Below are 15,377 nucleotides of genomic sequence, written 5' to 3' on the forward strand. Positions count from 1 at the left end.
GGCCAAGTGAATCTTGCCTTTGTTTCAGTCTGAGCTTTCGTGCTGACGGGAGAAGCACTTCTGTTATTAGAATCATGATCATGATTTAAAACAACAACAACAACAACAACAACAAAACGCACCATAGTGACGTTCTCAGGGATATCGGAGCAATTTTCATTAGGCTGTAACATTCTTCCTGACCCAGCATTCTCTCTGTTTTGCAGACTAGAGAAGTATGACCCATAGATAGTGAACACCTGGGTGCCAGATTGGTGCTCAAACCTCAGTTTGCTTTGTGGGTCATAAGGGATAGATCCCCCCACATCATAAAGCTGAAAAACACAGAACGTGGTAGCTTTCTCTTATTATGTGAAGATTGGAGGAGAAGACTTGACAATCCTGTTTCTCTAGCTATCAGAGAGGATTGTGACTTTATGATTTGAACTTTGTGGCATTCATTCATTTTTGTTTGTTTGCTTAATAAGACTTCCCTTTTTTAGAGCAGTTTTAAGTTTACAATAGAACTGACAGGGAGGTAGAGAGATTTCCCATATACCCTTTGCGCCCACATAGTCATACATACATAGCCCCCCCCCCCCCCCCCCAATAATCAACATCGCTCACCAGGTCTCATCTTGGTATTCGGCACAGTACAGAGAAAGGGGAACTTTTTTTTTAAACCAGTGATGAACCACTGACACCTTAGAAATCACCCAAAGTCATAGTTTATCTTAGGATTCAGTCTTAGTATTGTATGTGCTGTGGGTTTGAACAAAAATATACTGACATATATCCATCATTATATCACGTTATATATTTCCACTGTCCTCAGAGTCTTCTGAGATCTGCCTCTTCATCTCCCCTCAACGTGGCATCCGTTCTTTTCTGTAATCTCTAGCACTTAGCGAGTGCTTGATACCGTTTGAATGTTTCATTAACAACCAGTTTGGTGAAATAACGTGACCATCAACATTTTCAAATCCAAGTCATTCTGCTTTCTGCTTTTTAGATGGCAAACCTGTGGGTCAGTACGATTGCTCCATGTTAATATGGGGAAATGACAAATGTAGGGTATCTGTGCTTCTTTAAAAACCAGGCGTCTCATGGACCGGTATCCTTTCCCAAGATATTGCTAAAAATGATCACACAGCAAGCGGTGTTCAAGCCCTCGCTCTGTGCTGGACTCTGTGGTAGGCTTTGTATGCCCACTCTCTCGCCAGCGTCACAGAAACCCTAGGAGCAGACACTGGGATCCCACTGACAGATGAGGGAACTGTGAGCTCAGCGTAGTCGGGCCCCGTGCTGGAGGTCACATAGCCAGGCTGGGAGCCAGTGCGTGGTCAGTGCTGCGAACCGCTGCGCTTTGTCACCCAGCGAGGGGGCCTGAGGCCTTTGTATAAAGGGAGCTCGGTCCTAGGAAAACAGCAGGTGGGAAACATCAGTTCTGGGGGAGTCCCCGAAAGTGTACTGAAGCCCCAGCCCCACCCTACAGGTGGCTTTCCCAGCCCTTCGGAATGCTCTGAGCCAACCACACCTGGGACTCAGGGGGTATGGAGAAAAGTAGGGATGCAAATACGGCTGGGGTTCCCCTTTCTCTGTACCGTGCCAAATACCAAGATGAGACCTTTCCAGTCTCTTGGTCCTTTAAACCCCCATGGGAAAAGAGAATCGTTGCCATTTTCCCCCCTTGCAGGGGGCATGAGTGATGTTATCTTTCTTCCCCAAGTACAGATTCTCATACCATCCTGTCGAACCTGAATTAGCCAAACAAAACAGAACAAAACAAAACAAAAACAAAAACCAAACAGCAACAACAACAAAAAACATCCCTGGGCGGATCATGGGGGAAGTTGATTTGAAAGGGTGCTGGGAAGTTCACTTCAGAGCTCTTGGTGCCTGTCACTATGCTTGGACCTGGATTTGATGTGTTCATTTTCACAAGTTCGCTTTCATTCTGAAAATTTCATGAGTATTTTAGGAAGATAGGTTTGAGACAGAGGAAAAACTGGAAAAGTATTGTTTTATTCCCATCTCTGGGACTCTGTGCTGTGCTGGGGCCCAGGGACCCTAACTCGCCTAATTAATGTTGGATTTGATGGGGACTCGGTGAACCTCTGTTAATTAACTTTGGCCTAGTTTCTGAGTGGCCCACATTGCCCCCTTGTTTTGACCTACATCTTACACTTCTGGACTTGTGTTCTGTCAGTGCAAGGGTCTCTGAGGTCCTTTCTGCCCTGGTTTTCTCCAAATCCCTGTACTTCATCCAGGGGACACAGTGATAGGGCAGCCCCTCCCTCACCCCCCGCTGTGGCCCTCCATCCTCAGAGACACAGTGACCAGGGCTGCAGACGGCACCTGTTGGCACCTCAGGAGGCTGTGCCAGAGGAAGCCAGGATACCTGGGGGAGGGGGGAGCTGACAGGCTGACAAAGACCTCAAAGTGAAGAGACATGGCTTGGCCCCCGGACCCCCCAGCCTCCAGCACACAAGCCAAACACATGATGGCAGCCCAGTGCTTGAAATTATTAAATAAACTGACAGCCACTGTTGGTCTAAAAGGTGGTAGCTGGTGGCTCTGTTCTGTAAAGGTGTTCCCTTCTCATACCTGCTGCACGGGGAGCAAGGTGTCTCCAGACTGAATTGTGGGGTGGCCTTTCGCGAGCTCAAGTCAGCACAGCTCAGCAGCCCGAGGCCTATCTCGGCAAGGCATTAGTGTAGCAGATTGACGCCTCCGATGTAGGGCTCAGCCCTGTTTCCTCCCAGAGATGCAGAGCAAGAGCAGAGCAAGCAGCCACCGGTCTGCCCAGGCCCACCAGTCCACCGTGAGGCTGCTTACTGGGGAAGCAGAGGCCCTGCAGCACAGCGTGATCCTCCTCTCCCAGCCTGCTGACGTGGGCGCACAGGGGCCCGTGTGGATCTCTGCATCCGCCTCAGCGCCAAAGCAGAGGGGACCTGGGTCGGTGAGGCCTGCTGGTGCCAGGACCAGGACCAGGCAACCCAGCATTGAAAAGGTGCTTCCTCCTTCTGCAGAGCGGGAAGAGCCCACGGCCGTCTGCCCTCTTTTCACAGAGGTTCTCCAGGACACATAGAAAGAACAAGACTTCATAGGCAAGGTGGTCTGTGGTTGTTTTGGGTTATACAACAGGATAACAGAGCACATGGAGGCTAGTCCTCCGAATTTCTGGCTTGGAAAATGTGTCTCCATTTGTTCTAGAGCAGGCAGGGTCCCTGAGGGGTGGCCACATTTAGTCTTGACCTTTGGCCTGAGGGGGAAAACACGTAGCTTGGAGACCAGGCCTAGCTGCCGTCCAGGAGCGGAGAGATGAGTGTCTCTTTGGCAGCGGTCATTTGGAGGTGGACGGGCAGATCCACCTACACCTGCCAGGCCCCGCTTGTAACTGTGGTCCCCACCAGCTCCGGGACGCACTGACTGACTGAGGGCAGTTCTGAAAGTTCAGGGCATCACTCAGGAACTCCCTAGAAATGCAAATTCCCTGAATCAGACCGATTTGGGGGGCGTGGCCTGCTATCTGCATTTTAACAAGCCCTCCCAGGGATTTCTGACTCACACTTGAGTCTGAGAACCTTGGGAATGTGATCTCGTGACATGCATGGGGTTTCGAGAACTATTTCTCCTTCAACTGAATGGCACGTCCTGAGCCCCGGCTGGGTGCAGTAGATACTGAGCTTTCCCGAAAGGCAGTAGTGCCTAGAAAAGGCCAAGCCCTGAGTCTTGGCAGGTATCCTCTCAGATGGCAGGGTTGGAAGTGAGAGAGCGGTCTGGTCGGAGAGACAGGGTGTCACCATGAAGAGTGAATGAAGGCCTAGAAATTTTTGCCTGAACACTGGCTACAGGTAACACAAGGGATAGGGACACCGGGCCTCTCTGCACAGTGGGTGCAACCTCCTGGGAATCTGTAGTTCTTTCCAAATAAAAAGCAAAATAATAATAATAGTAATAGTAACAGCAATACCTAAGATCTTCTGCATTTCCAAAGTGTTGGCCCATCTAGTTCACATCTGACTTGGAAGAGAAAAATAATCAGCGGTTCCCTGAGTACAAGTTACACCCATCTGTAGTATTATTACTCAGATTTTCTTTGAAAACCTTTATAGAAAGAGAAAGATGTGTCTGAGAAGGCGAGGATACCAGGATGTCGTACTCTCTCCATCTAGGCATATTCTTGTACCTCTTGAGTAGGTGGCTAAATGTCTCTAAAATGCTTTCTAGGGACGAACACAAGCCACGTAGCTTGCACCTAGAGAGAATGAGACTGTGTCTGAAGAGAAGGTCTTAACCCCACCAGGCTGGAGTTTGAGACCTGTCCCACACCTCTGGGCAGCAATGGGAGAGGAGCCCCCCCGCCCTGCTCTGGCTCAGCCGCAGCCCGGAGACCACCCCCCTCAGTGTGTGCGGTGTGTGTGACCAGTGCATGCCTCAGATTTCTCTTGGAAACATCTTTGAGTGCTGTAAGGCAGAATGAGCCTGTGCATTTAAAAGACCAAGTTGGCAGCAAAGCAAATCCTTTAGAGGAACTGCTGTTGTCTGTATTAGGGGAGGAAGAGAATTTAGCCAGATCTCTGGCCACTTGTCAAGAGCAGTCGTTGCATAGAAGATGGGAGTATGAAATCCTAGCCTGTCCTCCGGGGAAGGAATCGCAAGCAAACGCCAAGAGCAGCTGCACTTTGAGCGACAGTGTAAGGTCACAAAGTCCAGAAGCACAGATTACCCTGTGATAACGCTGCATTTCTGCTGTCTAGAGGAAGTCTGACGCTGAAGGAGGAGAGCTATGGAAAGAGCACACCGTACCTTCCATTTCGTCATAATTATGAGCTGAAATGACCATTTGCAGATCTAGTGATGCTTCTGAGTCTAGTGTGCTGGGGTAGTTACCCCAACTCCAACGTTAGACGGAGTCGTGTGAGGTTTTTCCCCTCGTCGATGGAGATAGATGAAAGATTGCTGTAAATTTCTGGGGCAGGTGGCAAGCTGGTTTACGGAACGCAAGGCGGTGAGAACCCCTGGCTTACGGAAAGTAGCATGAATTAATAATCATCTAATTGGCTCCTCCATTATGTCGCTGGTTTGGGAGATGGAGGGGCTGTCAGTGGTACTTTAGCTAAGAGTCTGACGGTTGAGACGTGGAGGTGGCGGCTGCCTTTGGCTTCTCCTGGGCAGCAGCCTAGGCCCTCAGTGGGCTCACCTTGGAGCCCCCGTAAGGAAGAGGATCCCTTGCCACCCCACCATGAGGAGAAGAAACGCAGAAGAAACTTCCCAGCAACGTGAACAGTGCAGTGCATGGCCAGATCTCCCTGAGGGAGGTCCCAGACCAAAGGGAGGCTAGCCTTTGGCACAGAGTATCCGCCATGCCAGCAGCTCCATTGGTGTGTTGAGTCACGAGATGAATTTTGCTCGTGAAACAGAGAAACTACTTTTATGTACTTTGGATTTTTTTGATGTCTTGGCTGGTAGTTGGAGGAAGCAAAAAACTTCATTTCCAATTTTTCTTAAGCTTTCTTCTTCATGAGGCAGCAACTCCATGCCTTGCCAGGTTTCAGAGTAGTACAGAGCACCTCAGCAGGTGACACATGGGGCCTTAACTCCATGGGTGGTCTGTGGCATTGCGAATACATCTTTTAAGTTTCCTGTGGCCAAAATTTCAGTGACTCAGGTTTTAATTCATTAGTGAGGACTGGAATTGGAAGACTGGTTCTAACAGGTGAAGTTCCAGAGGCTGTTTTCAACCATACTTGGTCATTCTATAAGCCCCATAAGTTTGTACTCTTCTTCCCTCTTTTTTAAAGTCAGTCACTTCCTACATGAAACTTTACATGGCTTGTTTTAATTATTTTTTGTGCCTAGAAACTAAGACTATTTCTTGAAAATCGCAAGCAAAACTTGCATGATTTTAGGTTAGTGCCCCTTTTCTCCCATCCCCTCTAATTAAGTATGACAAGAGGGGTACCTTTTGAATTAATTATTTTTAGAAGTTAAATACTTCCCCAATAGGTTAAAAGCACAGTTAATGGAAGTTGATGTCTCCGTGCAGAAATGATTTGCCCCCCCTATGGAAGCCATGTGTTGACTGCTATGTTTCCTTTTGGGATAAAATTATTTTGCCTTCTGGGTAGAGAATAAGACAGAGAGTCATGAATCAGGTCTGCCTCTCTTAGTATTTGTCTTTTTTGGTGGTGGTGACCAACCCATCACAGTTTAAGGGAGGAAACGGTGGCATGGCTTTTGGCCCAGAAAGGCAACTTGGAATTTTTCATACCCTATAAGAAGGACAGGGACAAGTTGGGTAGGGCAACCTTAACTCCTGACAAGCAAGTGCTTTTTCACTCCTTGGAAAGTCTGTGTGGCAAGGAATGCACAGCTTACATCCGGTCAGTCTGTGGTAGGGCTTGGGACCCACCATCCCATTGTCACTATTCCATCTGCCTAGCTCGAGAGAGTATGTAATCTGTAGTGCACGCACTCACGTGGGTGCTTGCCACATTTCTATCCCCTTCCAAGTGCCAGGAGCCCAGCATGTTGCCTGTGGAAGATTCGCTGAGATTTAACACATATTTTTATATGACATAGCTGCCAAAAAGAGAAAATTGCTTTAACCAGCAAAGTAAAAAAAAAAAAAAAAAAAAAGACAAAAAACACCTGATATTTTGCACAGTATGGATCCAAATATCAACATTTTCATGGACAGTTGAATTTAAATGCTGAGCTATTTAAATTGTAATATTAAAAATAATACAACTACTTGATAATCTTAGAAAATGGGAAAGTGGTCCATGATTCCATTACCAAAATACAACATTTTCTTCTAGTTTTCTTTTTTCTTTTTTTAAAAGATTTTTATTTATTTATTCATGAGAGACACAGAGAGAGGCAAAGAGGGAGAAGCAGGTTTCCCACTGAGCAGGGAGCCTGATGCAGGACTTGATCTGAGGGCCCTGGGATCATGACCTGAGCCAAAGGCAGATGCTCAACTGAGTGAACCACCCAGGCACCCTAGTCTTCTTTTCTAGTACCTATTTTTTTCCGTAGTAGTATCATGGTGTAGTACATATTTTTCTTCTTAGCCTTCTCAAGAACTTTCTACATTGATTCACAGCTTTCATTTGTAATGTCCTTTAATACCATTCTTTACTTGACCATCCCCTGTTGTAAGAGACCTAGATTGTTTCCAGTTCATTTTGTCATTAGTATAAAACCCACTACAGGTAGTAACCCTTCAAGTTGTGTGGCTTTTTGTTGCCAGCATAAACCAAAGGTTCCAGGCACTGTTTAAACTAAGGCTCGTCTCTGAAGTGCATGTATTTCCAATTAATTACTGTGATGTCATAGTGGCCTTAAAGTGACCAGTAATTGATTTTTTAAATAATGTTTCCTAGACTGTGACATCTCTCCTTAAAGTTTAGAAAAGTCTTCAAAGCAGAAACCCAAGGTACTTTCTCTTTGTATTCGTACAGCCTCATTTACTTAGGCCTCCAATGTGTGCTGGGACAGAACTGAAATAGAAATTGATTTTGAGACTCTGGCCCTTTTGACGTCATTCAGAGAGAAGCAGCTTGAGGAAACCTCAGACTGTCTGTGGCCTGTAGTCAGCCCTCTTCCAGCATGCTGACAGAGAACTTGCGAAACTGTTTGCATGTCCACAGAAATTATATAAAGACCTCGATGCCATGTCTTGGTAGAGATTGACATTGTAACGACTGGGGTCAAGCTGGGAGGGGGCTGTCGGCCTACGGAACCTCACTCTCCGGAGCCGTCCCCACATCACCCGGGGAAACACAATGGAATTGTAACTGGGTGTTAATAGAATCTGTTACGAGAATGGCACAGCTTTATCTTCAGGGAACGAGCTCGCGAGCTGCAGGTGGCTAATGTCCACTTCTAACCAGATCAGGACTAATAAACATGCAGGCTGACCGGGATAGAAGGGAGATGAGCTCCCGAAGTTTTTTTTACAACAGCGGGTGCACTATTTCATATTAGAGCAGGGCTGCTGTGTTACTGGGGAGAAAGAGGAACAAGGGGGAACATGCTGATTTTATTTAAAAAACAAAACAAAACACTTTATAGGACTCCTTAGCTTGAGCTCACAAAGGAAGGTTTAGAATTCCAGAGCAGTTTGTTTGGGGGGGAAGAAAAGTAATAAAAGTTCCCTGCTCCATGCAAAGGGAGAGAATAGTGGCTTCTGAAACCAGAATTGTCACCTCTGCAACCTCGTTACAATTCACCATGTGTTCCGCACTGAAGGGAGAGGGCGGACTCTGGTCAGACGAGGACGCTAACGCCTCATGGGCTACTCTGTGTTTGCCTCTCGGTTCCCAGTGAGAGAGACGAGTCGGGTGGTCTTGCCCTGTGTGCTCGTCCCCTCACGCGGCTGTGCGGTGGCGCAACTGACAACCTTTCTACAAGGGGGGTTCGTGGCAGACTGAGAGCATTTCCAAGAGAGTGCGTGGTCGTGGAGAAGAGAGTGTTGTTTTCAGGTTAGGCGGACTGACAAAAAGACGGGGAATGGGTGTTTGCAGTGGCACCTGCGTCTTGGTTTGCCTCTAGCGGAAGGAGGAGCAGAGAGCGGCTCTTCCTTACTAAGCACAGAACCCAACCAGTGCCTGCGGGTTGGGGGTGGGAATGGGGAAGGGATGGCCGTACCAAGTAAGCATCTGTAAGTATCACGTCGTGCCTCCACTCACCCCATCTGCAGAACGCATGTGAACTGTTAATACAGAGAGGGTAACCAGGAAGCAGAAATGGAAAATGATGGAGAATAAAGAGTCGGGAGGCACTTGAGACCCTGAGCCATTAGTTGAGGACTCCTGTTGGAGTGTTCAGGTAGGAGCCCGTCACACTGGGCGGTGGGAAACCTGTGATACGGGGTTCCTTGAGGGGCCGGGAGATGGGAAGTGGGCCGTGGGGGAACCGGTCTGGAACGCTACAGCACCAAGTTAATCGGCGGCGAGTCCCTCACATTAAATATCCAGCCGTCATGTATTACCTTTCAAGTGAAAATGAATAACTCCCATTAAGAGCAAAATGGGTTTGAAGTCGATTCGAGACAGATTAAAGTACTGTTATGAATGTGTGTGTTGGGAGGAGGAGGGGTCTGTGTATAAAATGCTTGTCCTTGTACTTTTTAAATAATAGATGCCCTTCAAACTTATGTAGACCAGGTTACCAAGATACTGGGGTGTAAAGGTCACAATATGTGCATTCTGGGAAGAGCATCAACTTCCTGGAATATTTCCTGCATTTAGCAATTTTTTTTTTCAAAATTATTTGTGGCCTTATGATTTTAATGAATAAAATTGATTTTCTAAAATTGTTTATTAAAGCACACATCTATAATGACAGCATCTTGGTATCCATGTCAGAACAGATTTCAAAGCTGAGCGTAAAGTGGAAACACAGTCTAGGTAACTAGACCGGCTGAGACAGGCAGCAGTTTTATGAAAGAGCAAAAATTAGGCTTTCTAAAGCTTTCTAAACCAGTGACCTCAGTACCTTGTCAAATTATTTTTCATCGAGGGGATGGGCATGGATTTCTCACTACCATCTTCCGGATTTTAGTAATCATTTTTAGCAAAATTATGAAAAATGAAGTTGTGTGTCCAAAACACGCGAGAGAACCAACCTTTGAATACTGACCAGGTTTTGGAATGACCAAATCCAACCATGTTGGGATTTGTGTTTACAATGGAGAGACCCCCCCCTCACCCGCCGTTAAACCCTTGACCCAGTGGTTTTCTTGACAAAATCTTCCAGATCCTTTTCCATGCTTCAGAGGACTCCTCCTACCCACACTCTTCACTACTTAAGTCTCATGTGACTCTCCTCAGTACGTTTCTTTTTTGTTTGTCGGTTGGTTGGTTTTTGTTTTTGTTTTTGTTTTTGTTGAGGTTTTTTTGGTAGAATGGGGTGTGGTTTGGGCAAGCAGATAGGGGACTTTCCTCCTTACCGCCCACTCTGAATAAATGCTTATGCCTGGAGCATTGGCTAGATTTTAAGTTGGATTCATGCCCTAACTCCATTCTTCAATTACTTTTTCCCCCGAAAGCAGGTTGCTAAACCCGAACTTGACTTTTTCCCCAAGTATTTATATGCAGATCCACGTGAACCTTTCTCAGGTCACACTTATTTTGTCTCCTATGACATGCTGTGCTGTGATTCCAAGCCCTGGGACAGTCAGGTTGGGAGCACAGAGTTGATTACATCTGTGGAAGCAGAATGTGTCGGTTCTGGAGTTGTGTGGTAGTTGGCAAAGCAACTGGTCAGACTCTCCCACCCACTTAGGCCCCCCATCGGCCAGCTGAGTGTGTCCTGATTGGGGGAAGTCAGTACTCTGAATTTAGCTTAATCCACTTCCGAGCATTTCAGCCCATTTCTTTATCTTTTTTCCTTAGTGTTCAGTTGTTAAAGTAGTGACAGAAATTCATGGGGGAAAAAGGAACACTTGCTTCTTTTCCAGCGTGCTTGATAAGTCAGTCCGGATGCTCATCCTACTTGAATTTTGGTGTTTCGAGAAAATCCTGTGCTATAAATGAATGTTGATTTTCACCCAGCACCAACCCTCTGGGAGCTGGCCTGGTCTTTGGCTGCTATATCGTGTCTTCTGCTTTTTCTTCCAGCGTCGTCCGGCCAAGCAGAGAAGGAGCTGACGGATTCTCCTGCAACCTCCAAACGCATCTCCTTCACAGGTAGCTCAGAATCTCCTCTCTCTTCAAAGCGACCTAAAACATCAGAGGAGACCAAACCAGAGCAGGTGAGACCGGAAGGGGCTCTGCGGGGGGGGGGGGGGGGGGGGGGGTGGGCAACGGGGGGGGGGGCGGGCCGGGGGGGGGGGGGGGGGGGGGGGGGCCTTTTGGCCGCGGGCGGGGGAGCACACTCTCGGGTGGGCGGGCTTGGGGCAGACCCAGGCACTGGTGGGAACCGGATATTCAGCCAGAGGGGTGGGCGTGTTCCCCCACAGATGTACCAGTGCCCCTACTGCAAGTACAGCAACGCCGACGTCAACCGGCTCCGGGTGCACGCCATGACGCAGCACTCCGTGCAGCCCATGCTGCGCTGCCCCCTGTGCCAGGACATGCTCAACAACAAGATCCACCTCCAGCTGCACCTCACGCACCTCCACAGCGTGGCGCCTGACTGCGTGGAGAAGCTCATCATGACGGTAAGGCAGAAGGCAGCGAGACCTGGGGCGTCGCTTTCCCCAGAGGGCAAAGGTGATGTAGGAACTTGGACAAGATTCCGTGTTGTTGGATGAGAAAGCCAGCGTAGCGTTGGAAATGTCAAAAATGACCCTAGTTCTGCGACCTTGGTTCTCCTGTCCCTGCCTGCGGCTCGGCGTGACCACGGGGTGACTGCGGCCCAGAGCACTGAAGGTGTTTGTGTTCTCCGCCTTCCCTTGTCAGCGCCCCTGCCCCCCCGGGCTGGTGCAGAGGTCTAGGTGAATTAACCGTTCCCATGAAGAAATTGTTCTTACGACTCTCCAAACCTTTAGTAAGTCCGTCACGTTCTAGGTTGCTCTTAGGCTCGTTCCACCCTCACAACAGCTTTGTTCCAAAGAGTAAGAGTCTGACGTGTTTACGTTAACAGCACAGGAAACTCAGAAAAGTTAGCCGACTTGATGCCACTTGTTAGTGGCAGAGTTGGAACTTGAGCCCGTATTTTCCAACGCTACAAATGTGACCCTGTGATGGAGTTTCTCCAGTGGCTGCTTTGATGCTCAGAACAGGAAGACGGCCACGTGTTGATGCATGGACAAGAGCTTTGCATTTTGAACGTGGTGTTGCTGCACCTACAGGCTTAAAAGCCTGGCTCTGAGTGACCTACTGTAACATGGCCCAAAAGTTTAGTGTAAAGATTTAAATCCAATTGTAATGTGAAAATTTTTCAAAATACTACAGATCATACTAATATCCTGCTTTTCTCTCTGTGGTGGGACTGCTGTGCGAGCCCTTTCCCGATCGCTAGAGGAAAAACCAAAGAGAATTATTCTCACCTCTAACATATTTCAGTAGTGGAGTAATAAGAAGTTAATTTGATTGCCTTTCTGTCTGAAGAGTCCCAGAGAGGTATTCTTCCTAGAGAATTTAACGTTATAATGTGCAGGTCACAGGCATATAACCTCTCGGCATTTCCTATCCCATTTGGTTATGCAAGGTGGATGCATAACGTTCTAAGTGATGTTTAGTTGTGAGGAACATATAATTGATAATGCATCAAGAGAACTTTAGCAGGCAATAGGGAACCTGAAGGTGACCTAGCATAAGTTTCATTTCAGAGATCTTTCAAGTATAAATTCACTTTCCATGGGTATTTTCAGATAAACTGGTGAACATTGTGAAAAGACCCATCTTCTTGGAATGGGTGGGTTTCTGTGTTATAGATATTGGCATTCTTACCAACCTTGGAAATAACAAGGGGAATTTCTCAGGCCTCATCACCCTTCCCACTGATGGCCTGGAACCATAGGAGCCTGAAGGAACAGAAGGAGATGTGGGAAACATTTTTAAGACTTAATGACATTTTCTTTTGTTCAGCTGGTTATTTCTCCTGTTGAAGACGAATCTGGTTTACGAAATGTGAGCTATAGTAATCTGTATGACCAGTTTACATTAAACAGTAGGTTTCATTTATATATCACTAGGGACTCGAATATAAATTATATTTCAAATATCCATTGTTTGTCATGTTTTTAGAGCAGCAAAAGTAAGGTACATTTCACGTAGTGAATCAGGTGGTCATTATGAATCTTCATTTACCAACAGAGTCTTAAAGGACAAGGTGGTACTACTGTGCTTCTGGGGAACCAATCCCTAAGATATTTCTGGATGTCAATCACTAGCATCTTTTCAAGCAGTGATTCTTAACCTTTTTGCAGACTCAGATGAAAGTGATTCCATAGCCTTACTGGGTTATTCTATGCACAGTAGGACACCCACTGTTATGATTACCACTGAGGATTCTGCGCATACAAAACTGTGTACAATGCCAGGGAGCATAAGAAGACTGGAAAATTCATAAATGAAACCAGGGTAATAAACCCTCTTCCTGACAACATAATTATGCAGGGGGAATGAGATCCCTAAAGGGGTTGCACTTGGCATCCTGTACTGAAAATCCTGTGCCCCCGATATACCCACAGCAGATAATGGAGATGTTGTTTACAGAAATGGAGATCTTTTTTTGAAAAGTTTTTAATTTTAATTCCGGTAGAGTTAACAGTGTTATATTAGTTTCAGGTGTACAATATAGCGGCCCAACAATTCTATAAGTTACTCGGTGCTCATCATGAGAAGTGTATTCCTGGTCCCCTCCACCTATTTCCCCCATCCCTCCACCACCTCCCCTCTGGTAACCATTATTTTGGTCTCTGTAGTTAAGGGTCTTTTTCTTGGTTTGCATCCCTCTCTTTTTCCCGCCTTTGTTCATCTGTTCTGTTTCTTAAATTCCACATATGTGTGAAATCATATGGTATTTTGTCTTTCTCTGACTTATTTCACTTAAGCATTACACTGTCCAGATCCATCCATGTTGCTGCGAGTGGCAAGATTTCATCTTTTTTTTGTTGTTGTTTTTTGTTTTTTTGGCCGAATAACACTCCGTTGTGTATCTATGCCCTACCACATCATCTTTATCCATTCGTCTATTGATGGACGCTTGGGCTGCTTCCATAGTCTGACTATTCTGAATAATGCTGCAGTAAACAGAGGGGTGCGTATATGTAGCTTTTCAAATTGGCGTTTTTGTACTCTTTGGGCAAACACCTAGTAGTGGGATTGCTGGATCATAGGGTAGTTGTATTTTTAACTTTTTGAGGAAACTCTGTACTGTTTTCCACTTTGGCTGCGCCAGTTTGCATTCCCACCAACAGTGCACAAGGGTTCCTTTTCTTCACATCCTCACAAACCTTGCTTTTTCTTGTGTTCTTGGTGACTGACAAGTGTGAGGTGGTATCTCATTGTGGTTCTGATTCACGTTTCCCTGATGATGAGTGATGTTGAGCATCTTTTCATATGTCTGTTGGCCGTCTGGATGTCTTTGGAGAAATGTCTGTTTAGGCCTTCTGCCCACTTTTTATTTTTAAAGATTGAAAAAAAATTTTTTATTATGTTAGTCACCATATAGTACATCATTAGTTTTTGATGCAGCATTCCATGATTCATTGTTTGCTTATAACACCCAGTGCTCCATGCAATACATGCCCTCCTTAATACCCATCACCAGGGTAACACAAACCCCCACCACTCTCACCTCTAAAACCCCAGTGTGTTTCCCAGAGTCCCTAGTCTTTCATGGTTTGTCTCCCACTCTTGATTTTTCCCCCTTCATTTTTCCCTTCCTTCTCCTAATGTCCTCCCTGCTATTCCTTATGTTCCACAAATAAGTGAAATCATATGATAATTGTCTTTCTCTGCTTACTTATTTCACTCAGCATAATCTCCTCCATTTCCATCCATATTGAAGCAAATGTTGGGTATCTGTCCTTTCTGATGGCTGAGTAATATTCCATTGTATATATGGACCACATCTTTATCCATTTGTCTGTTGAAGGGCATCTCGGCTCCTCCACAGTTTGGCTGACATGGACACCGCTGGTATGAACATTGGGCTGTGTGTGGCCCTTCTTTTCACTACCTCTGTATCTTTATGGTAAATACCCAGTGGTGCAATTGCTGGGTCATAGGGTAGCTCTATTTTTAACTTTTTGAGGAATCTCTACGCTGTTTTCCAAAGTGGCTGTACCAACTTGCATTCCTACCACCAGTGTAAGAGGGTCCCCCTTTCTCCACAACCTCTCCAACATTTGTTGTTTCTTGCCTTGTCAATTTTTGCCATTCTAACTGGTATAAGGTATGGTATCTCAGTGTGGTTTTGATTTGAATTTCCCTGATGGCTAATGATGAACATTTTTTCATGTGTCTATTAGCCATTTATTTGTATGTCTTCTTTGGAGAAGTGTCTGGAACACAGCAAGGATGCCCACTCTCGCCACTATTGTTCAGCATAGTACTAGAAGTCCTAGCAACAGCAATCAGACAAGAAAAAGAAATAAAAAGTATTCAAATTGGCAAAGAAGAGGTCAAACTCTCTTCACAGATGACATGATACTTTATGTGGAAAACCCACAAGACTCCACCCCCAAATTACTAGAAATTATACAACAATTCAGTAATGTGGCGGGATGCAAAATCAATTGCTTTCCTATACACTAACAATGTAACTGTAGAAAGAGAAATTAGGAAATCAATTTAATTTAAAATAGCACCCAAAACCTTAAGATACTTTTGAATAAACCTAACCAAAGAGGTAAAGGATCTATACTCTAGAAACTACAGAACACTTAAGAGAGAAATTGAAGAAGACACAAAAAGATGGAAAAACATTCC

At 45.9% G+C, this 15,377-nt stretch overlaps 1 protein-coding gene across 1 annotated transcript in view; it reads left to right on the top strand.

Moving 5' to 3' along the window:
- Window positions 1-15,377, top strand: part of LOC111152924 (zinc finger homeobox 3) — a 156,034-nt gene that overhangs the window by 118,096 nt on the left and 22,561 nt on the right. Inside the window, 2 exon segments of the mRNA XM_022511667.1 lie at window positions 10,614-10,747; window positions 10,955-11,155. Of these exon segments, the coding sequence (XP_022367375.1) occupies window positions 10,614-10,747; window positions 10,955-11,155 (335 nt within the window).

The sequence above is a fragment of the Enhydra lutris genome, unplaced genomic scaffold, assembly GCF_002288905.1.
Source record: "Enhydra lutris kenyoni isolate GAN:26980312 unplaced genomic scaffold, ASM228890v2 scaffoldscaffold30, whole genome shotgun sequence".
Lineage (NCBI taxonomy): Eukaryota > Metazoa > Chordata > Mammalia > Carnivora > Mustelidae > Enhydra > Enhydra lutris.